The following is a 23,788-nucleotide window of genomic DNA, read 5'->3' on the forward strand; positions in this document are numbered from 1 at the left end:
GAATGCCAAGTTAAAGGAAAATAATCTCATCCATGTTGCCCTTTTTTATTATTATTTATTTTTGTTTACAGTTGGGGATAAGCAGAAAAACGGAACACAAACTCAGTGAACTAGAAAACATACTGCAAATCTTCATTCATTTCGACACATTTCAGATTTTACAGCTACAGTAATCTCTCATAGTTTAACGTTAACCACCATAAATATAAAGGCCTTCGATAAAAATACATTCACTTAAATCTGAAGGGAATAACAAAAAGCTGCCGCTGGAATGAGAACATGCACAGTTATCTTCATCGTCAGTGTAAGAATGTGTGGATGTGTTATTCACAGGGAGAAACCAGGGGTCTACACACACTGTAAAAAGCATCACCCACGGGTCTGATATGGAGGATATGGATTTGGGTGAACGTCCTTCAACAAAACAGCTGTACAGATGAGGTCGCAGCTAGTCTTTCATGTTCAGTGATTAAACAGCAGCAGCACAAAAAAGTATTAGAAACCTTTCAATCATAATTTGGTATTAAATAATAAACACCACAACAAACTACAAAGCAACCATCTCCACAGGATATGATTAACCAAAACACAAGGAAAGTATAACTGCTGCTTGATTCAGTAAAAAGTATAAATATGCTGCTATGATATAATATCTATATCAGTCATGTTGGTCAGGTGAACATGAGAAGGTTGAAATGCACTTCTTTGTACTTGTAGTGAAATTATGATGGATACACTGGAGAGATTCAGTAACGGACCAGAGGTTTAGCAAGTTTAAGCACATTCATTAAATTACACACTTACTTAACATTACTGGCTGATTGCCCTCCAAAGCATGTTGCATTTAAGGTTTCTGAATGACTTTTTTCTACCTTTCAGGCTACAACTTAGTTAAAAAAAAATCTGAGTCAAAGCCGAGATGATGTTTACACTGATGTTCTGAGAAAGTTTACATTTTCACACTGATGGAAAACATGGCTGCCTCTAGGGAAGTAAAACACACTCAAAACATATAAAACAGTTAAGTGTGCCTTAGAAATCATAGGAGTATTTGTAGAGCTACACCTTAAGTAAAGTCCTTCAAGCATCTGAAAATGATAATCAAGTAATACCATGCCATAACCTTGTTATCCATGGATTAATTCATCCTCCCACAATTTGTGCATTATACAATGTTGTGATTATAATATGATATACATATGATGTATTATATCCACTCCCACTGTTTCCGTATAACTAATAATGCCTTGTAATGCCTTATGAGCTCCACTTCAAAGAGGTCCAACCCTCCCCCAAGTACAGTAAATGCTGTTATAGATACATGTCTTAATAGTTAGAGTAAAGAAGACAGATATGTGTCACAGTTAGCTTAATTGGTAAGAGACTAATGTAACTATTGCACGGGAATCTCAAATCAAAATTCAGGTCAAAGGTTTTGGTTTCACCTCTACCACAGACATCCTCTCCCTTTCCGATTCATTCCTTGGTCCCTTATATTGTGTCCCTTGTATTTAGGAAATTCCCCAGTTTACCTCCCACCTCTTGCCAATGTTTTCATTGCTGCTTTTTCACAGAAAAAGGCTCAACAACACCTGTGCTTCTATCGTAAGACTATCTGATTCCAGACCAGCTGTGGAGATAGGAGCCCCAGCCTGAGCCCCGAGTCCCTGAGCCCTCGTCCTCACCTGCACAAAGAAGATTAAAGAACAACTGGTTAGAAATTACAGAGACGTTATTGAAAGCATTTCCTGTAGCGATACAATTACCCTGAGATTTAAAAAATAAAAAGCACTCAGATTCTCTGTGTGCATTGCCGTGTTGTGTGCATGTGATAAAGTATGTTTACCTTGTGGCTGTGTGCTGCTTTGCTTTTCATTTATGTTATACAGTTAACCTTATACAGTACATGTTGGCATGCACAGGCCTTGTATGTCTAAACCTCATAACACCTGTTCAGCTAGTACATACCATGTGCAATGGCAGCCAGTTTGCGTTTCTCCTCTGGACTGAGCTGCAGCATTGTGTGCATGACGGGCAGAAGGGCCTGCCTCTCACTGCCAGACTGCAGGAAGATGAACTGGAGCAGGACGTTCTTCAGATACTCCAGGTTGGCCACGCTCTTCTCCCTCTCGTGGTTCCGCTCCAGACGACGCACTTCACTCTTCAACAACTAGGAAAGAGAACACATCAGCACATTTAAGTAACAACAACAGTAGTTTAAGTAACAACCCTCAGCTTTGGCAAAGTCCCTGCGTTAAACAGTGTAAAGTTCTGGTAATCTGCACAGCAAGTCAGCAACCCACACACTAATACTCTAACTAGTTTGGTCAAGATATAATATTTTGTCATCAGGTATCGTATCACGCAAACAGACTAATGTCTGGCAAGGCGGAGGCATAGCATGCCTTAAAAAACTGCAGACAATTTTATAAAGAGGTAACAGGATCAGTTCAGGGTGAAGGACATTTTGATTTCATTTCATTTGAGACTATTGGAAACATGCCTAATGGATTAATAACCATTAAATATAAAGCTTGTAGTGCAATTCGTATTTATTATAATGAGAGTTCAAATATAACTTTGTTTTTGTCGTTAGACCATAATATACCAATTCGAGAACGACCAATTCACTTTTTCCTCGCTACTTCCTGTAGCATGACACTTTACGTCACAACAAATATGGCGGCGCCCTCTGAGCAGTAGTAGCTGTCCCATGGACATATAAAGAAAGAGCTGTCCGGTGTGTGTGGAGACGGGCACCCAGCACTGAAACGCGAGATATGATTAGGGTTATTAAAAGTACATTATCGTAGTTCTCTCGTTTATCCGTCGGGCTAAGACATTTATCGTTGCGAAATGGGGTTAGAGCGTCTGTTTCGCGTGTCGCTGGAGTGTTACTCTAAACAGCTTCGACTCGTAAATATTCAGCAGAAAGTCCGAGTCTGTCAAAATGCGTCCATGTCTACACGGAATTCCCCCGGCACGGTGACCCGGGTTACATCATGTGTAGCCGGCGTGTGCAGCAGGATATTCGGACACACAGTGGGTCGCCTCGGTGCCGCTCCCAGGCAGCCGGTGGCCCGCCGCAGCCTCTGCTCCTCCGTCCAGCCTTCCAGAGATGTCACCCTGTTCGAGCACGACAGGACTCACTTCTTTCGGCTCCTCTCGGCTTTCTGTGGCGGGCAGTTTATCTTCTGGACATACCTGGGCCACTTCGCTTACACCGGGCTCAGAAACACAGAGGTTTCCGCTGCGGAGAAAGGCAAAGCCAAGATGTCCACCACCACCATATTTGGTATATGGAGTTTTGATATCAACCTGGGCTCGAGCGCCTGGAGGTACGGCTTCACGCTGGGCTGCCTGGCTTTAGGAGCGGGCATTCCAGCGCTCGGTGCTCTGTTTTGCCGGCGCTCTGTCAGCCAGGTGATTCTACACCAAGGTGGGAAGATGGTGACAGTCTCCACACAGTCGCCTTTGGGAGCAGGCCGAGGCCGGAAAATAACAGTCCCGCTGTCCCAGGTGGCCTGTCATGCTCACAGACATGAGTCTCCCTCATTCATCCCCCTCAGGGTCAAAGGACATAAGTTCTACTTTCTTCTGGACAAAGAGGGGAGCGTGAACAACGCAAGGCTGTTCGATATCACTGTTGGGGCTTACCGTCCAGTGTAAGTTACTGTGTTATTACAGCACTGTCAAAGCTGTGTTGGACCGGTAACACCAGAGGACAATGTCTGATGCCAATACGACTGACAAACAAAGATGCCAGTTCCTGTCTGTCTCTTCGATTAAATAAAAGATCAAATATGGACTTGTTTTGCTAATTCATAAAAAATGCATACATGAAATACGATTGAAGTATTTCATATTTAAAATCACCAAGAATAAACAATGACTTATTCCATATGTAATCATACAAGTAACAAGAAACGTTTTAAATTAATTTGCGTTCAATTGAACTGAATAACTTCTGTTTCCTGTGTGTGTGTGTGTGTGTAATAAGGTAGATATACATACTGTGATCTGTTCCATGAGAACAGCATTGGTGGCCTCGGTTTCATGCAGAAGGCTGTTCATATGCTCCATACTGCGAGTGGCTGTGCTCAGCTTTTGACTTAGCTCTTCTTTGGTTGGCTCCACTGTCCACACAAATGGCTCTAGAGACGACACAAATAAAATACATTATTAAACGAATAACAATCCCTTTGGTGTATTAGTGAAGTGTCATTTCTGGGTTCATAGATTGAATATGCTACTCTTGACACCGGTGAACTAGGGTACATGGTGCTTTTATAAAGTGAATAACTGTTACAAAATGCACCTTGTTTGGGGTCTGGTGACGTGAGAAGATGCTCCAGAGAGGGCAGGGGCATACTAGCAGGAGAGGGGCTTTCAGTCTCCGTGGTCTCCATGCCCTCGCCCTCCTCCCGGGCCATAGACTGGAGGTCCAGTAGTCCCAGCGCTGCCTGGTTCTGATCGGTCATTCTGCGCTGGGGGTCCGAGGCCAGGGACTTCCGGCCAGACTGGACCAACACTGAACCTGAAAGAGGTAAAAGGTTGCGATAAAGCAGATATGAGGTTTAACAAAATAAATTAAACTATATTCAGTTACCGTGTTGCACAAACTTAAACTGGTTAACTTTTTCTAAGTTAAAACCACCCTTTAGACCTAGTTTTTAAGTCAAAAGTAGGAAAATTAAGCAATTTTTAAAATTTTTGTTTTATATAAGGTCAATACTAGAAATGTGTTAAATTTGGTATTTCCTCGTTTGAAAGGTGAAACTTTGAAATTAAATTATTTTGGGGATGTCTACTTAGGACTATGATCAATTTTCTAACCATACTAAACAAAATCCATTCCCTAAACACCAAATCCTGAGTCAGTCAGTGTCCTACTTCATTGGCACATGAGGGGGCAGCAGACACACTCTGGCGTTAACCAGTGCATCTGGCGTAAACAATGACAACAAGTGTGAGGAGAAGGGTGAGGAACTCAGAGCGTGGGTGGACAAAAGCGAAAATTGTGATTAATGGACCTGAAACTGAACCAAAAGACCAGACACCAAAACCAATCCCTTCACCTTCCCACCCCCAGTCTGGTACTCCACCTCCTCTCCCTGTGCGTCTCACTGACAAGAGCAAGACGCTGAAGTCCTGCTACATGCATGTATCCGTGCTACTTCCTATTGTCATCCGGAGCCCTGTCACAACACACCTTGTTATAGAGAGCTTTAGGATCTGCGCGGTTCTAAACTGATGAAATCTCGTTGTCAGCTGTCAGTGTCATTTGTTAGGGGGGTCGACACTCAGGAGAGGTCAGATTCAACATCAATCAAGCTGTGGTGGTGGATGATAGGTACGAGGGGGAAAAAAACATTGCCTGGGCATTATATAAAGCAACAATAAATACTGAGCAGTCATTGTCAGCACCAACGACATTTAGAATTAATATCGTTTATGGACAGTTTGTTTGAAAAGTATATGGGTTTTTTATTTTATTTTACTGTTTACAGTTGATTCATAAAAGAAAAGACTGTAAAAATTGTCCAAGGGCCAGCAGTTTAATGACCCACCTGCCCTGTGGGACCAGTACAACACACTGACGTTGAAACCTTCTGCATTATAACAGCCATTAAACCAAAATATATCAGGCTCCAATATGACGTTCAGTTAAAGCTTATATTGGCCGTGCACAGTACATCATCGGGCTAACCCCGGTGTGCATGTGTGAGCCACTAATGATGGGGCTCTCCAGATGCCACAGTGAGTCGTTTGCTCAGACTGAGAGGCGGGAAACAGTCGCCAACACCTGGCCATAATGAAGGGACAGAGGAGAAAAACACACACACACACGCACGCCCGCACGCACGCACGCTTTCCTTTCCAAGTCATTACTATCTGTGTATTTGCTGTTTGACTCCACGGGGCAGCTGTGTGGGAGGTGATGAATGAGCTCCCAGTGCTGCTCCACTGATAAACACACCAACAGCACCACGTTCCTCTTGTCTCGCCCATCATTCCTCTCATAGAGTAAACAAACTCATATATAGACTGTATATACTTATATAAAGACGGATCCCTCTATACCATTCCATTCATGCAGCTTACTGCAGTCTATCTAATGAGCAGTCATCTTTTGGATCATTCTGTTGTTTAGTTATATTATAGATACATTTGTTATTTCGCCCTTTTCTACTGCTACTACCTAAATCCAGAATCGGGTTCTTACTGGATCTGGTTTGTAATTGGCCTGCGTGCTTACTGTTCTGGCTCTGCAGGCTGAAGAGTTGCTCCTCGACGCGGGACAGCTGGCCCTGTAAGGTGTCCACAGTGGCCCGGTGGTCGTCCTGCAGCCTCTTCAGCTGCTCCCTGTAGGTCTGCCTCTGAGCCTCCAGCCGTGAAGACAGGTCTGCCTGAGCCTGGGACAGGTCCGCCCGCAGAGACACGCTCTCAGACTGCACTGACAGCAGCCTGCAGGTGGAGACAGAGCCAGAGAAGATTAAAAGAAAGAATCTAGAGACTGCTCACTTATTAATGGCTTATATGTGGCCATATGGAAGGTGAAAAGAAGAGCTGAAAACTATTTTTCCTGGTCCAATTAGGAACACTTCTAATGGAGAATATAGTTATAACGAATAGTAGAGGCAAACAGTGTCTGTGTGGGAGAGAACATAGCCTGTATCAACACTGTAATATGGTGAATTGTAAATGAGACGGGGGGGGGGGGGGTCAAGCCAGCTCACCTCTCACGGAGCTCAGCCTCCTTGCTAATGGTTTCCTGGAGGATTTTGTTGTGTCTCTCCAGCAGAGTGTCGTGTTCAGTCTGGAGCTGCTGCAGCTCCACTGTGCTGCTGTGGAGGCTCTGCTGGCTCTCTGCCAGCCGGGACCTCAGCTGTTCAACCTGAGAGGACAGCTGCTCCCTGCCAGACACATACACACACACACACATTTATATTGACTCTTTACACAAATGACTCATTAGAATTATTACATTAACATTCAAAGAACTTCCACATGTGATTTGGTCCTGTATTTTGCCCGACCCCTGTATGTATATTATCAGTGTCACCCTCAAATTAAAGGTGACGTCAGCAATTTTAGAGAACACTTCTGGTCAAAATAAAGTTTGTCAAAATCAGTGAATATCTCCTTACGATCCGCAACCTGTCCTTATTGTGTGTGTGCTAGGAGAAATCTGGTATTAATACACAGCCTAGGCTCTGTAAACTGGTATGTAAACAAAGGGGACCTGCCGTAGCTAGCATCATGCCTGTTTACAGAACCTAGGCTGTGTATTGACACTGGATTTTTTTCCAACGCGCACACACACAGTAGGAACAGGTATTTCATTGTGAGGAAATATTCACCGATTTGACAAAAAGTTATTTTGCCCGAATCTAATAATACAAATGTGTCAACTGTTGTGTCAGTCCACTATAAGTAACATGACAGAATGCAATTCATCCATGACCCTTTCTGATGGTCTTCCCTGCATCTTCCTTTTCAAGCATATTTGTCATACAGGTGTTGTCCTCACCTCTCTATTTTGCTACTGTCTCCTTCACTCTGCGCAGTGGTTTTGCTCTTCTGCTGTTTGAGCACATTGTGGACTCGAACCTTGTAACTCTCAAACTCATTGGTGGTTGCCGTAAGCTCAGCCTGGAATCAACACAAAGAGTAAGCAGGGACACACAGTAAGAAGCACAGCAGGAAAACAAAACTGCAAAATAGTGTGACGGCTGTGAAAGATGTGCAGATTTGTAGTCGACGTTTCTGTTGGACAATGAATATAATACATAATAATATACATACAGAGGGATGCAAGTGTTTAAGCACATTTTGATTATCAAGGAAAAATATATTTTTTGACTGGTTGAGAAAATGACGTCAGAGAAATAATTTGACTGTGTTGGTAAAAATAAAACCTGTATGTAGCAATTTTTTGACCAATTATGTTTGGATTGTGCGTCATATTGTTATGCCCCCTTGGCCCTATTTTCTCTAAGTGTTCTCTTTCAGTCCGCTACTGCAAACTCACTGTACTCGCACAACGCACCCCTCCTTGGACAAACACCATTAGGTAAATGTCTCATATCTCTCTCTCTCTCTCTCTCTCTCTCTCTCCAACGTCTGCATTTCTGCTTGTGTGCAAAAATGCAAAAAAATAATGAAACTTCTTGTGTCAGGTCTCTAAAAGGTCGAGGATCCAGCTGAGCTTCCTTTATTCTTGTACATTTCTCCTCCTAACCATTATATTTCCAAAATAACTGGTGGTTTAAGTCGTCTAGCAAAGGCAGGGTAATGATTGAAGAATACAGAAAGTCAAAGAAAGGGGTCCAAGAGCAGACAGCAAATTACACAACTCCTATAAAGGATCTTGTTTTTTAGGTGGACAACATATTATAAACACCTCTCAATGAAATGCAATACATTTCAACAGCACCGCAAAAAACAGCCTCCAAAATGACCATAAATTTGCAGCAGAAATGTCATGTTACTGTACATGAAATGCCTTTTTAAATGTTTGTGGAAACAAATGAGCAATTAAAAATTGTCACATTAGGCACTTGGAAGTTGAGAATTGTTTCACCATTTTAAAGATAAAATTACTAATCAATATTTGAGAGATTAATAATGAAAATAGTCATAAGTTGCTGCTCTTTATAACACCGCTCTCTCTAAATACTGAGCATGGGCTGGTGCAACCATCAATGCAATGAATTGAACTTGGAAGTGTGCGCTGTAGTTGCAGCATCACAAACACATCTACTGATGTGCTCTTCAGTGGTCAGTGCGTGTGTATACTGTATGTTCTGTAGAGGTTTGCGTAAAGAGGGAAGCCAGTCAAAATGGAACAAAAAGTTAAAATAAAAAAATGTGTGTGTGTGTGTGTGTGTGTGTGGGTGGGTGTGTGTTTATGTGTGTGTGTGTGTATGTGTATGTGTGTGTGTGTCTACCTTAGCAGTGTCCCTCTCCTGCTGCAGGCTGTTGATGCGCTGCTGCAGGGAGCTGCTGGTTCTTTGTTGCTGTTCCAAGGCAGACCTCAGCTGCTCCTGCAGACGGTGGCGCTCGGCCGTCAGGTCGCACATCTCAATCTAAACACACTTTGATATGAGACGTGTGCACTGCAAGGCTGAAATAATGATCTGTAAAACTATTACAATATCTGTAAAACTATTACAATATTGAATCAAAAGGTGATCGCTGAGGATGAGCTGCCTGTGTTACCTTGGAGCTTTCTAGCTGCTGCTGGTAAGATTCCAGCTCTCCTTTCAGAGAGGCCTGCTGCATCATGAGAGAGCTCTCCTGCATAAACACACGCAAACACAGACAAAAACACACAGTAAACATTTAGATGCATAGAGCCATATACACTGCAAAACACACACATTATTAACTATTCCCCAACATCTTCAAGGCCTGCCCTACAATCATGCCCACACATGGCTGCATAACACTATTAACATTCATCAGGCAGCAATTTTACAGTTATAGGAAATTCAATGGGACACACTTACACACACACAAAGCATGCAAGCACACACCTCATGAATGCACACACACACAGACCTGTTTCTTGGCATCGGCCAACTCCTTCTTGGTCTTCACCAGCAGCTGTTTCATCTTGGAGGTCTTCTCCTCCCCCTGGTCCAACTGGGACTTCAAAGCCTCTGGAGACCCATATACACATGTTCACACGCACACACACAAACACAGACAAATAAAACATTTTTAGATGATTTTTTTCTTGCTTGATAATGCAGAGCAACAGGAAGCAATGCAAATGCAAAGAGAACAATGACCCGCTTAGTTACATTGTATACAGTCAATCACTAGAGCTTTGCAGGAATAATGAGAGCATGTGGACTGGATCTCCTAAAACTGTGCAATAACACCAGACCTACAGTCTATGTGGATTACTTTGTCAATATTAAAAGGACAGAGTGCATTATGAATGTATTGAATTAGAATTTTAAAGCCATAAGCAGCTGACACGGTTGATATTGTTTAGGTATTAGAGTGGGTGTAAATGCAAACGTCTCATACATACCGATTTCCTGTTTGAGTGTCTCCTCCTTCCTGGTCAGTGTGTTAATCTGGGCCTTTAAGTCTTCAGCACACTCATCTCTGTCTGAGAGTTTAGCGTTGAGTTCTTTCACCAGGCGTTCATAGTCGGCCATCTCCATGTCCATCAGAGAGCTCTGCTGCGCCCCCTGGAGGCAGAGTCAACAGACAACATGAGACCACGGAACAAGGCCATACCGTCATCTCACAACCATTTATCTTCATTTGTTTAGGACAAAAAAGGATGTGGTTCAAGAATTAAAGCTAAATTCCTCTTGTCAACAATCATTGGACTCAACAAATAAATCCACAGAGGCGAATCAATGCTTAAATAAGCTGTTAGGGTGAGCTAAGATCTATCTATAAAGCAAGAAATGTCTGTATGTCTGTGTGTCTGTCTGTGTGTCTGTCTGTGACTCGCATATCTCTCTGACAGTTAATCAGATCGGCGTGAGCTTCCGGATATGGCTTGTGCATGGCACGAAGGTGTGCATCCTTGATTGATTATGAAGTTATGACCAGATATGTAGAAGTTATCATAATTATATCATGCTGGCGGCGAATACATGCGCACACTGAAGGCCACAGTAACGACGGGCATGAAGCGGCATGAAGTAGTCTCCGGCTAAACCCCGCCTCCCTCTGATTTGATTGGCTGCTGCGACCAAAGCTTGAAATGACACACACAGCAGACCTGCTTCCTACGGGCACTGCACTAGTATACTTAAATTAAAGACAATGATGCGACACTAACATTGTGACATGTTCACCAAGAGATTTATTCATCTCAGAGTGTGTGCGTGACTAGTGAGAACTGTGCAAGTAAGTCCCACCAGAGTTTAGGACCTGACCTTTAAATTAATTACTTAAATAATTCCAGACATAAGGTGAAATGTTTCATATCAAAGAGGGAGTTAAGGATAAGTCATATGATATGCATACGTGAGCATTATCTGTATTCAATCAAGTTTATATATAGGCTTGGTTTAACTTATAAAGCTTTACCTGTTTTTTTCTATACTCTCAAGATCAGAGTCAACCTCAAAAACACAGAGTACTAACTATGTGTGGACACATGACAAAGTCAGCCCTCCAGGCATCTTCCACGTACACTGTTGTACTATGTAGGTCTCCACTAATGGAACAGAAACAGTAGCTCCTGTGCTGTGGGCTAGAATTGCTCTCTCTCTCTCTCTCTCTGAGAGGTGCTGCTGTAGCTGCAGGCCGGCCATCACCCGTCCAGTCGCTTGACTGGACTGGCCCTAAGGGACACTAGTGCCTAAGAAGCTGTGTGTTTGTTTCTGTGTGTGTGTGTGTGTGTGTGTGTGTGTGTGTGTGTGTGTGTGTGTGTGTGTGTGTGTGTGTGTGTGTGTGTGTGTGTGTGTGTGTGTGTGTGTGTGTGTGTGTGTGTGTGTGTGTGTGTGTGTGTTAGTGTGTGTGTTACTGTGTGTGGTGTGTTAGTGTATGTGTGTGTGTACCTTGCGTAGCTGCTCCAGCTCCTGGGCAGTCTGCTGAGACTGCTGCTGCTGCTTGCGTAGCTGGGCTGTCAGCTCTTCTACTTCCTTCCTGGCAGATGACAAGTCCTGGACAAGCAAGCACACACACACACATAGACACGCACACAAAGGGATTTTTCAGGGTGTGTATAAAGTATAATTCATATTAAGACATCCACATTCAAAATCTTACAGCAGGGTAAGCTCTGAGTCGTATGAGGATACTATTTGTAAAAGACCAGGTTTGCCTTATTTCTACCTTGATCTTCTGCTCCTTCATAACTCTCTCGGCCACCAGGTCTCTGTCCAGACTGGCTGCCTGCCTCTGCACCTCCTGGTTTTGGGCTTCCAGCTGCCTCACTGTGCTCCTCATGGTCTCCATGCTGGCCAGAAGATCCTCCTTCTCACTGCTCATGGTCTCCGTCTACAGAAGCATTAACAATTCATCTAACTTCCCCTGTCATTTAATAAACTTTAATCTCTCCAGGATGGCAATTTGTCAGGAACTAAGCAAGTACCGATAGAGAGAATGAGAATGTGTGTGTGTGTGTGTATGTTATAGTGAACTACATTGTTGAGGCAAGTTATTATTATTTTTTTTTTTTAAGATTTTTTTTTTGCATTTTTATGCTTTATTGATAGTGTAGAGACAGAGTTGAAATGGGGCAGAGAGGGGAGTGACATGCAGAGAACGACCGCGGGCTGGAATCGAACCCAGGTCCGCTGCTGGCCGAGGCCCATGGGGGGGACGCCCTACCAAATGAGCTAAGGGCGCCCCCTGTTGAGGCAAGTTTTTAATTATGAGCTACAATGCTATTTGTATTAAGCTAGACTTTATTTTACAAAATCAGGGAGTTTAGGTGCCTTTACCCTATGTGTTACTGATTATTTTGATATTATATGATTTTTATGTACTTTATTTAACCTTTAACCAAAACAGGGAAGGCTATTGAGCTCCCTTTAACAAAGACAACATGATTACAAGAAAAACCCCACAATACCCACTTGTACTTTTTAAATTCCTACTATAAAGTGGGGGGGAATGCACCAAACCTGCGTGGAGCACACGTGACACGTTTAAAAGTCATCCATGCAAGACTGACAGCAGCAGGCTCTGAGGACTTTCTCTGCAAGGAACACTGAACCAGCAGCAGCAGCAGCAACAGCAAACACTTTTCATCGTCTGTCAAAGCCAAACACTAAAACTATGATTGGTAAACAGAGATGTCCAGACGTACTCTTAGATTTCCGACTAGCTTTCATTCTGCCTGGTCCTCCCATGAGAGCCCTGAGCACACACTACAATAAACCCAGTGTCTAAGAAAATAGCGTTGCCCTGGCACCCAGCAGATGGAAGCTATACTCCGCTCAATTTACCAGCCTCTTGTTCTCTCATTGGAAAGAAACAGTTATGAGCTTGGGGAGGGGAGTGTATATATAAACAAAATGTCTCCCTAGCTCTACCAGTCACATCTGATGGGCCGTTTTATGGGTACCGGGAGCTGTCGAGCACAGCTGGGTAAAGTGTCGCTGGTTAAAATGCCTCACTGTGAATCACATGGAAACTGAGTTATAGAAGAAGTATAGGATAGATGTACTGCCGGACAAAGTGGCACGGCTTTAGATTTACTGCAGGGTGAGAGCAGTTTGTGTGTTTGTTCCTGGTAATGTGTGGGTGTGAGTGTGTGTGTGTGTGTGATTGAGTGTGTATGTTTGTTACCTGTGTGACAGCACTGCTGAGTCGTTTGGTCAGCTCAGCGATCTGTCTCTCCGCCGCCTCCACCTTCTCTTTCTCCTTATCCAGTTGCTCTGTCTGCCTGTCGTAATCTATCTGCAGGTGCTACACACAAACACACACACACACACACACACACACACACACACACACACACACACACACACACACACACACAAACACTTTCAATCATTACTAGAAGCCGGGTTAACTTTGCATATCAGACAGCAGCTGCATTTACATTTGAATATGGGACAAAACTCTCATTAGACACAACAGAGCAGTTTCTTCCCTAAAGGAGCCAGTTGTAAAGCCTGGTGCATTCTGGGGGCTGTTTATCAAGACCTCTGGGAGCAGCACCACGCAAGGCGTCTGTTTCAGAGTGAGCCTGCTTCTACTTGCACATTAGCAACATATTAATACATACAATTGCCCAAACGTTTTAACGATCAAAAAAATAATAATCCAATCATTAAAATTGTCCATCAGATGAGGGACATGCCGTGACACCGACGGTTCGGTATTTTTCGATGAGTTATTAAGGACATTTTGACCAACGCACAGTTTTTTCTATTTTGTATCTAAATACCATCTAACTTCGATTACATTTGATTTAATTATACAAGTCCTACTGTGGGAGAAATTGATGGATTTAAAACTGGCTGTTTTGAGGCAGGTTTTTAGTTATTCATCTCACGTATTCAAAACTGTAAAGCAACCATTTGACAGAACAACCTCCTTAATGTATTAGATGTTTTTTTATGAGCACAACACTGTAACCAGGGAGTGGTCATTCCGTAGCCAAATTGAGAAACTGAAATATTACATACGGCCATGCATTATGCCATGGTTTTCCAAGGTTCCTGAATAGTTAGTGTTTGGTAGATCGGATGTTTTCACCTGACAGCAACTAAATGTGTCTCAGAAGAGTTACATAACTCAAACTGGATATTCTGGCAGTTTTTCTCCTACCTTGTAGCCTTCTGCCCCATGGATGATATCTTTCATAGAGCTGGTCACTTTCTCCCTCGCTGCTTTCAGGGACTCTACTTCCTCCTTGAGGGTTGCAACCTGGAAGAAAAATCAAATGAATCACAGATTAAGGCGAGCAGAATATGAAAGATTTTTTTTAAAAACTTTTAGAATATATCATACAATTCCTGCAATTTACAAGTGATTATCATAATTGATTCCCCTGTGTGCTGGTGATTGTTTATTCACTGTAACAGCCAAAGTATTTTTGTATTTACTCTGCCATGTTCATATTGTTAAATAAGGGTAATCAAACCTACATTTACAGTTAGGAAATGTCATGCTTCACCTCTTTTTTACTGATGTCCAACTCCTTCTTGGCTTTAATGGCAACCGCCTTGATCTTGTTCATCTTCTCGTCCTTTTCTTTGTGTACCTTCTCCAGCAAAGCTACAGGAGCAGCATTAACAGAGTCTGAGTTACATTCTGAATTGATCAGCTATCCTTATATCCACATTGGTTATTGAATGACCATACATTCAATACAATATCCTGCAGTTTAAAGTATACGTTTATTTCACTCATTCACATGGACAAGTGTTCCCTCCATACCTATTTTCTTTGTGGTCTCACCAGCAGTGTTTTCCTCAGAGGAAGCAGACTGGGCAGCAGAGTCCTGAGAGAGGGGCAGAGGAAAAAGGAGGCAATTACGTAGACACATACCCTCTTTTTTTGGGAGGAAGCATTGTGCTTTTCATTTCTATAAGAGAAACATGCTCCCCAAAAAAATGAACATGCTTTTGCTTTGTTTTATCAGAAGTGCATTCCAGGAAGAGACTCTAATCTTCCTCTAATTGTCATAAAATATCAACTGCAACATTTCAAGACTTTCAGGAAACATTGAATTCGATCGATCAGTGAATATACAAGATAAGTTGTCTATGAACTGAGCGGATTAGTCTTTACAATGCCTAGAAACCGCTTGATTGTCCTCTGACATTCAAACAATGAAAAATAAAAAATAAGTAAATTTATCAAGCTGTTATCTGCAAATAGTTGGTAGTTCCCTTGCTTATCAAGACTGATTAAGGATATTCCAAAGGAAAGAGGCAGAAAAAAAACGCTCATATTCAAATTTCAAGTGAACGGTATGGTTATTCTAAGAAAAACCTGACACACCAGGAGCGCCGCTTACCTGGAGAGCAGCCAACTCGCTCCTTAACTGAGATACGAGTGAATCCTTCTCGTTCAGCTTGTCTTCCAGCTCTCTTCGCTCTTTCTGCATAATCTCCATCTGTCCCTCCATTCCCTTTTTCTCCTTCCCTTCTTTTTCTTCTTCTTCTTCCTCCTCTTGGCTCATGAGAGAAACTTGAGCTTGCAGCCTGTGGTTCTCCTCACTGACCTTCTCGCTGGCTGCCTTCATGTCCTCCAGGTCTCTCTGCAGCCCCTCCGTGTCCCTCACCACCTCGTCCAGGTTGGCTCTCAACATGTCCCTCTCCTGTTCCAGGTCTGCGATACGAGCCCGGAGCTCCTCTGGCTGCGTTGCCCCTTGAGCCTCCTCCAGAGAAGCCCTCAACAGGCCGCTCTCCTTCTCCAGCTCGCCCAGGCGCGCTCTGAGCTCCACAACTTCATCGGTGGAGTCTCGGAGTACGGTGGCTGTACGATCCTGCTCTGCCTCCTCCTCCGCCAGTGAATTCAACTTGGCTTCCAGGTCCTTCTTTGCTGTCGTCTCCTGCTCCAGCTGGGTCTCCACGGCGGCCAGCCTGGAGCCCAGAAGGTCACTCGTTCCCTGGGCTTCGGAGAGACCAGAAGATGCCTCTTCCAATTTCCGATGGAGGTCGGCTTTTTCCGCGGATAATTCTTCGATGGTCAGCTCCAAAGCAGCAGCGGTCTCCTTCCTTCTTTCCAACTCTTCCTCCATCTTGTCCTTCTCGTCTTTGAATTGTTGCACTCCATTTTCCTTCTCTTTTCTCAGGTTCTTCAACTCCTTGTCTTTCTCCTCCCGACACAAAATCACCTGTTTCTCTTTGTCCTCCAGCAGCGTCTCCATTTCCTTCGCTCTCTCGTCGTTCAGCCTCTGCGTTTCTTCTTCTCCGCGCCGAAGCTGTGAGCGCATTTGGTCCCGCTCTTCAGTCAGCGTGTTGACCACCTCCTTCAGCTCTTCAGTGGTGTTTTCCCTGGTCTGCAGCTGGCAGAGTATCTCCTCGTTCTGCCTGGTCAGCTCCTCCACGGACTGCTTCAGCTCGCGGGCCAAAGTGGCTTGTTCCTCTACGGAGGACTGCAGTTTCTGGTCCTCACCTTCTAGCTTCTGCTCCAGGTCTTGGACGTTCTTCATCAGAGCGTTCTTCTCCTCTGTAAACTCTCTGGCCCTGTCCAACAGCGCGCTCCTCTCCTGGCTAAGTTCTATGATCTTGTCTTGGAGTTCCTGGACGGTATTAGCCCCCTGCTCTTCAATCGCTTGGCACTTAAGAGCAAAATCTTTGGTCTTCTCGCACAGGTCCGTCTCCACGCCTTGCAGTATGTCTCTCACGTGTTGACACTCGGCCAGGGCAGAGTCTCGCTCTGTGGTCAAGGCTTCACACTGGGCCCTCAGCTCCTCTGCATTCAAGGGCTTATCGTTCTCAGGACCGGTTGCTGACTCATTGGATTGACACTGGAGGGCTTCCTCTCTGAAGCCTTGGGCTTCGCTCCGTTGCTGGAGCTCTCCTTGGACTTCTTGTTCGTTCAGGGTCACGGCGGGGTCGTTGGGAGCACTCTCGCGGATAAACTGCAATTCGTTGATTTTGAACTCCAGCTCTTCTCTCTCCAACTGGAACTCATCCCTGACCCTCTCTAGCTCTGCCTGCAGCTCTCCCTTCACGTTACGGAGCAGAGTGAGCTCATCCTGTAGCATGGTTCTCTGGGCTTGGAGCTCCTCCAAGGCCACTTTCAGGCAGCCCGTCTCTGTCTCCTCCCCCTCGCCGAGGCTGGACTCGGCCTGACTGCAGCTGGACAGCGCCAGCATTTTGGCGATGCCGGAACCACGGCCTGGTTCCTCGTCTTCCTCTTGCACATCCTGCAGGTAGCTGTCTGGAAATAAAGAAGTGTAATGTTAGCGGTCGTTTAAATTTCCCCATAGAGTCATTAACTTGAAAGTCCACACTCGTAGTATATATGCTAGTCAGTTTTGGGTCAGTTTTACTACCGGTCACTTTAGGCAGTAACTAGTAATGCCTTGCCAGGTGTCAAAGGTCAGAGATTTTCAGAGGTCATTGCAAACGAAGGAAGAAGTCTGTAGGCTGGGAAGAACTATGCCTGGACTTAATATATGAACCAATGAAAGGATATTTTGTTGTGTAGTTCTACTACTTATTTTCATCATAGTGATAATGGGACCAATGTAGATATAATTGAGCAAAAGCAACACTATCATAATGTGTTTGCATAGCAGAATTGAAGCATCAACGTAAATAACCAAAAAATAATGCAAAAAGTAAGTAAGTAACTAGAAATTTATATTAAATACTAATTATCGGCAACTCGTCCAACACTCATTTGTTTGTCACTTGAATTGTTGTATTTAAGCCACAGCTTAAAATAAAATAAAATAAGTCTATAATACCATTTTGTAAAAGTGTGGTGACCACCTAAATTATAGCCCACAATAAGTTGTGGGTCCTTCTAGCATGAATAAAAATTGGGTGTTTTTTTTTCTTTCAATTCATCGATTTCACAATTCATTACTTCATCACAAAAAATTATACTTAATTTATGAATCAGTAGTTACAACCAAAAAATTCAGCTAGGATCCCAAAAAAAGATCCTAGCTGATGAACCGGGTTGCCCTCAGGATATCAAATACTGTGCATTCCCAGTGTTATTGCTAGAGAGGTGAAGGTCACCTATTATCAAACACTGACTAGCCTTCACTCTGACAGATCTGGCTGCTGTCATACCTTTGAGAGCGAGTTGCTCGGTCAGCTCTTCGTGGAGCAGCAGCAGACGCTCCCTCTCTATCTCACAGTCCTCCTCCAGAGCTCTCATCTCCTCCTCGTGCTGAAGACTCTTCTGGGCCAGCTCCTCCCGAAGGTTCTCCACCTCCTGCTGGCCTTTCGTCAACTCCCTCTGCAGCTCGGCCACCCCCAGGGATTTTTGCTCCTGGATGGCTTCCAGTTCGGCCCGGAGTCTTTCCAGCTGAGCTTCCAAGCCCCGTCTGACCTCCTCTGTGCTCTCTTTAGCGCGGGCTTGATCTGCCGTGCGCTCCCTCTCTCGCTCGCTCTCCCTCTCCCTGTCGCGTTCTTCTCGCTCTCTCAGCAGATTTTGGAAACGAGACACTTCTTCGTGGTGTTTGTTGTTGGATTCCTCCATGCTGCTCTCCAGGGTCTGGATCTTGCTCTGGTGATCTTCTATCACGCGGTCAAGCTCACCTCGCAGGACTGCTAGATCATCCTGCACAAAATGACAGTCGTGTAGGTGCCATGTTATTATTATGGTACTACATGCATCAACGAGGGAACTTTACAAATTTACAGAAATACTCCCATGTGTCGGAACCCTGAAGAATTCAGTAAAACCGGCCCATTTCACAAGTGTTACAAATCGTTCAGTGTGTGTTTGGTGTATTTCACCTTGGCTTGCTGCTTAGTTTTCTCTAGATCTTTACGGGATAGTGTAAGACTTTGCTGAGTTTCTGCTTTCTCCAGTAACAAGGCGTCCATCCTCTCCGTCAGCTCCTATTACAAACACACAACCAGATCATTCACATGATAAAGCACAAACATGAAGTGCAGCATCTTTAACAGAAGGATATTCATGGCAAACAAATGATAAAACACACAAACCTGTATCAAAGCAGAGTCATCTGAACTGCCGTTATTGTTTCTGGGTTGCTGTTTGAGGGATCCAACTTCTTTTTCCAACTCTGGAAAGGAAAATGATGTCACATAATTGTACAGGAGCCCAAAGAGTAAAAAAGCAAACACACACCTTTATAGCATTTACAGCTACCTGAACATCTGCCCTTCATCTTCTGCATGGCGGCCATCTGCTTCTTGGCAAACTTGATAAGGTCCTCTTTGGACAGTGTGTCCAGCTGAGAAAACAATTTAAGAAATGAGATACACATTATCTTTTTACAAAAGGTTAGATTCATATTGGAGAACACATTACTGCCTCTGTGAGCATTAAATGTGCTTATATGCTCTTACTGTTGATGTGACTTACTTTAGACTTGGCTGTACCTGCTGGTGATGGAGAGGCAGCCTCTCCTACAGTACCACCAGGTTCCTGTTTTGAATGAACGGAAAAAGAAGACATGATATATCTAACTAGGTAGATATTAACTCTGTCAGACAAAATGATGTTGTTCTCCTTTGACTGCAGATATTTCAAAGTCAACTGATGCTAGAACATATTTAAAAACATTCATGAGGAGCTACTTTTGAATTCGGCATAGTGAAAAACCGTGTCAACCGACTGACTTTTGTGAAATACGGTGAGGAGACATGCTATTAAAGTAATGTTATGCACCACCGAGTAATTCATTATTCGATATTCAGAGCATTTAAACACCAAGTTCAGGTGATATGCTCAGGTCAGTAAACAGCACATAATGGGTTACTGAGCCTGTGTTATCAGCCATGTTTCAAAGTCCCCTCTAGATTATACCCGAGTAGTTTAGCGACGCTATTACAAACAGCAGATTTTTTTTATTTTGAGCTAGTTTGACGAAGCTTCGTTATGTACACATCACCTAGTTGGCTGGCTAACGCTAATTCCTTGACACTGAACACTTACCTCCATCTTGGTCGAATTTCTAGCTCCTTCTCAGTTTTCTGATAAGTACAGAGATAATGCCGGTAAGTCAGTCGAACGAATTAAAGCGTTAGCTGAGATAATTTCCGAGTTCCTGGAGATTTAATACGAATACATCCCCTCTGTTTTGGTTTACAGCTAACAGGCTAGGCTGCCACTTGCTTCCGCAATCGTCAACCATGTGACGTCAGTGGGATTTACGTCACACGTTGAACAGGATTTTTGGACACCGTGGTTCCTGTTACTGTACATGTAAAGAAAAGAAAAACAAATATTGTACAGTTAGCATACATTTTCTCGCCCTTTTTAGATAGATAGATAGATAGATAGATAGATAGATAGATAGATAGATAGATAGATAGATAGATAGATAGATAGATAGATAGATAGATAGATAGATAGATAGATAGATAGATAGATAGATAGATAGATAGATAGATAGGCCAAGATAGATGTATAACTGACAACATTTGACAACAAACAACAGACTCCTGGATACTCTGAACCAACTAACATGCACTGTATAGCCTAATGTGGCATCATTGTATATTTGGCCACCTACAGTGTTACCTGGAGTGTTAACCCAACAGTGTATGACTTGATGTCTGAGGGCCTCCAGCATGTGCCATTTATAATTGAGTGATATAAAGGTCAAATTAAGACCTTTGACCTGTTTTGAGAAATCTGGTTTGAAGGCCATTACATCTAGGCATCTAAAGGAGAATCCAATATAGAGAAGTGGTATAGGCTAAATAAATACTGCGGCCCATATAGCTTCAGGCCATATTCGTTAGGGCCATACATTGAATAGGCTCTTGTTACACATGTGACTACCATTTCAATGCATTTTGACATTTGGATACATTATGAAAGTACATTATATGTGACTTGAAGTGAGTTCACGTCACATGGATATTGTTAGGAGAAGCATATGCCAATGACAAACACATTGTACAACACTTTAGTACTGTGAAAAAGGTGTAATGCCCTTTAAGGTTTTCACACAATTCTGCAAATACGGTAAGTATTGAAATAACAATAAAATAATAAAGATTTGTGCAATGAACCAACTTTGTTCACGTCTTTCCAAATGTGATCATTCCTCTTATCTGCATCAGCTGTTAAAAAACACAACTGCTACCAATATGGATGGGAACGGCATGTTCATAACCTTAAGCTCGACCTAAGTAAAATATCTCACTCAGTTGAACATATGGTATCAGATCAGAATCAAAACCGCAAGGAATTTGACCCCTAGATTTTTAATAAAAAAATTCTCAGTGGAAACGTTTGCACACCCCGATTATCATTATTTTGAAATGTATTAAGTTAATTTAAATAAACATTTACATATATTTGTTGACAAAAGCTAAAAGGGTAAGTTGTAGCTTGGATGTGTCGCATGTCTTTCCTTTTAATTGAGCACAAGGACCTTGAATTGAAAGATGGAAGCGGTGTACTGTAGAGACCTGCACACAGTTTGGCACGGTGGCTGCACACAGCCTATCGTGTAGCTGACAGCCTAAAACTAACTGTTATGGTTGCTTTCTGTTTTTTTTTCCATTATCCAGTGTGAAATGCCACATGGGTCATAAAATCACCCCAGTGCTGTCTTATGCTTCCACGATGTTGTGTTGTGGGACTGTCATGGAGGGGGAGGTGGGATCTGCCCTCATGCTGACACCAGGCCTGTCACAAACTCAGGGGTCGGCCTAACTGTGCCTCAGTATTCACATCACGTGAGGTTCACTTTTTGTATCCGCTGAATATGGAAAGCATCTGTTTTTTTTGACACGAGTGATGGAAGCACTGACGGAAGCCGCTCAGCAAAATGCCTCTCATCCTGACAAGGCTGGGATGCTCTGGGCAGAAGGGGCAGGGCCTGGGCCATCTCTGCCTTCCACTCAGCCTGGGTCAAACACAGCCATCCATCACAGCCCCTCCCTTGTTCTCTTCCCATGGGCACGGAGCAGTATTTTGCAGCCATTTTTCTCCCCCCACTCGGGGCCGTCAGTCAGGGATGGCTTTGCAGTAATATAACTGACAGTGGATGGCGTTCAGGGAGTAATGAATAGCCTGGCTGGGTCTATCAGGAGGAGCAACAGACACCCCTTCGTCCGTCCCTCCTTCTCTTTTGCTTTCTCTCTTTCTTTGTATCTCGATCTGCTTTTGTCTCAGTGGTTAACACATTTCAAACTGACATGGAGAGTGCCATACATTCATGTTCATTCATACATTTGCTGCCTCTCTCTCTTTCTCTCTCTCTTTCTCTCTTTCTCTTTCTCTTTCTCTCTTTCTCTCTTTCTCTTTCTCTCTCTCTCTCTCTCACCTCATCTCTTCGATTTCAATTATGTAATGGTTAGGAGGACTGACTATGTTTAGAAAATAACTTGTTTTGTACATTTGACATTGCAAATGTGTCTATAAATTATAAAAGATTTACGTCTCTACAAGATGCAAACACTGGGTCTCTGCAGAGTCTCCCTCTGCTGCACTGCTGAGAATTATAAAGGTCTTTTTTCCTAGTACGGATATCAAAGTGATATCTATAGCCCTGGAGCCAGGTCCAAAACTGTAAATGTGTAACACTGACAAACTCTTCCTGTGAAATATTGTCTCGTAAGCATGGCGTCAAATGCAAATTTTTTATATTTTCTAAAGGTTTTATGTATTCAAATTTTTCACACGGCATGAAAAACAGGGAATAGACAACTCTATATAGTTCATTTCCTGCCAGCCTCAGCAGTAACTTCTATGATGGTGCTCCGAAATTGGAAAAAAACAACTACAAAACTGTCCCAATTGCCTTACAGAAATTGGACACTGTGGTGAATACTATTTTTCACTTTAGTAAATATGAAGCTATACAGCCATCAACCACTTTGCTTAGCTTAGAGACAGACACAAAAACACTAGCCTGGCTCTGCCCAGAGTTAACTAAATCAACTTCAATCCTCACCTCTAAAGCTCACTAATTAACCGGCTATATACTATATCTCTTTTGTTAATTATACCATTAAATTGAGACACTTTCCTCTCATATAAATCTTAGAAAGACACACAACAAGGGTACTTTCAATATTGTCAAACTATTCCTCTAAATTCATTACTGTGCATTGAACACACGTACAGGACACAACACAACCACTGCTTAATGATTTAACGTGTATATTTGACCGTTCAGCCTCAGCCATCCCTTGAGATTAATCAGTCAGTGTATAGCTGCGGACACACTGCGAAGCGAGGGGGACAATAAAGAAGTAGCTCCTCCAATCCCCCTGCACTCCACCTCTTGCCCAATCAGTGAAAGGTGACTTTGGGGTTGAGCTGTTATGTCACTGACCCCATACAGAGTGATTGAAGCCTCTCAGTGCGCCCCCTTTGAGGGAGTCGTAGATTATTGCTCCAATAAACAACAACTTGACAGTGTAGGGACCGTCCTTTTGATTTAGGCTCAACTGAACTCAATAAATCGGGACATCTATTATTTATTTCAAAAAAACAAGTTGGCATAGACAAATGCAAAATTTATGTCATACTGTCATGTCTTATATAGAACGAATGACCAAGTCCTTATTTCTCGCCCTTGATTTATATTTTCTTTTCTTCCTGAATAACTCTATTACTAATTCTTTGGAGCATCTTACTTCTGCCAGAAAATGCAGAAAAATGTATTTGCATTTGAATCTCAGATAAGATTGTTACCTTTTACTTTCAGTGCATTCATGCC

General features: G+C 43.1%; 2 protein-coding genes across 3 annotated transcripts; one reads left to right on the forward strand and one right to left on the reverse strand.

The window, feature by feature from the left end:
* Window positions 1-119: 119 nt before the first annotated feature.
* On the reverse strand, window positions 120-20,210 carry gcc2 (GRIP and coiled-coil domain containing 2). 2 transcript variants are annotated; one of them, XM_080038077.1, is made up of 24 exons: window positions 20,041-20,210; window positions 19,468-19,530; window positions 19,252-19,336; window positions 19,086-19,165; window positions 18,873-18,977; window positions 18,201-18,693; window positions 15,461-17,334; window positions 14,899-14,941; window positions 14,615-14,715; window positions 14,266-14,364; window positions 13,279-13,398; window positions 11,818-11,982; window positions 11,541-11,645; window positions 10,049-10,211; window positions 9,568-9,668; window positions 9,226-9,303; window positions 8,955-9,092; window positions 7,535-7,656; window positions 6,741-6,917; window positions 6,260-6,468; window positions 4,319-4,537; window positions 4,015-4,154; window positions 1,969-2,170; window positions 120-1,685 (listed from the first exon to the last, which is right to left on the reverse strand). In XM_080038077.1, the coding sequence occupies exons 1-24, from the start codon at window positions 20,044-20,046 to the stop codon at window positions 1,612-1,614; spliced, it is 4,962 nt and encodes a 1,653-aa protein (XP_079894203.1). In that variant the 5' UTR covers window positions 20,047-20,210; the 3' UTR covers window positions 120-1,611. The 2 variants fall into 2 exon arrangements, with proteins under 2 accessions (XP_079894203.1, XP_079894202.1); XM_080038076.1 differs by having other exon boundaries at window positions 14,878-14,941.
* Window positions 2,690-3,905, forward strand: tmem223 (transmembrane protein 223). The gene has a single exon (XM_080038078.1). The coding sequence runs from the start codon at window positions 2,857-2,859 to the stop codon at window positions 3,667-3,669; it is 813 nt and encodes a 270-aa protein (XP_079894204.1). The 5' UTR covers window positions 2,690-2,856; the 3' UTR covers window positions 3,670-3,905.
* Window positions 20,211-23,788: the final 3,578 nt, after the last annotated feature.

The sequence above is a fragment of the Ammodytes marinus genome (assembly GCF_949987685.1).
Source record: "Ammodytes marinus genome assembly, chromosome: 12".
Classification (NCBI taxonomy): Eukaryota; Metazoa; Chordata; class Actinopteri; order Uranoscopiformes; family Ammodytidae; genus Ammodytes; species Ammodytes marinus.

Bases quoted from the DNA above. Each gene is read 5' to 3' on its own strand.
- gcc2 (XM_080038076.1), bottom strand. The intron at 4,538-6,259 runs GTAAGCACGCAG...TACCTCTTTCAG, and splicing joins CAGCCTGCAGAGCCAGAACA to GTTCAGTGTTGGTCCAGTCT. The intron at 4,155-4,318 runs GTGCATTTTGTA...TGTCGTCTCTAG, and splicing joins GTCACCAGACCCCAAACAAG to AGCCATTTGTGTGGACAGTG.
- tmem223 (XM_080038078.1), top strand. From the start codon at position 2,857: ATGGGGTTAGAGCGTCTGTTTCGCGTGTCGCTGGAGTGTTACTCTAAA.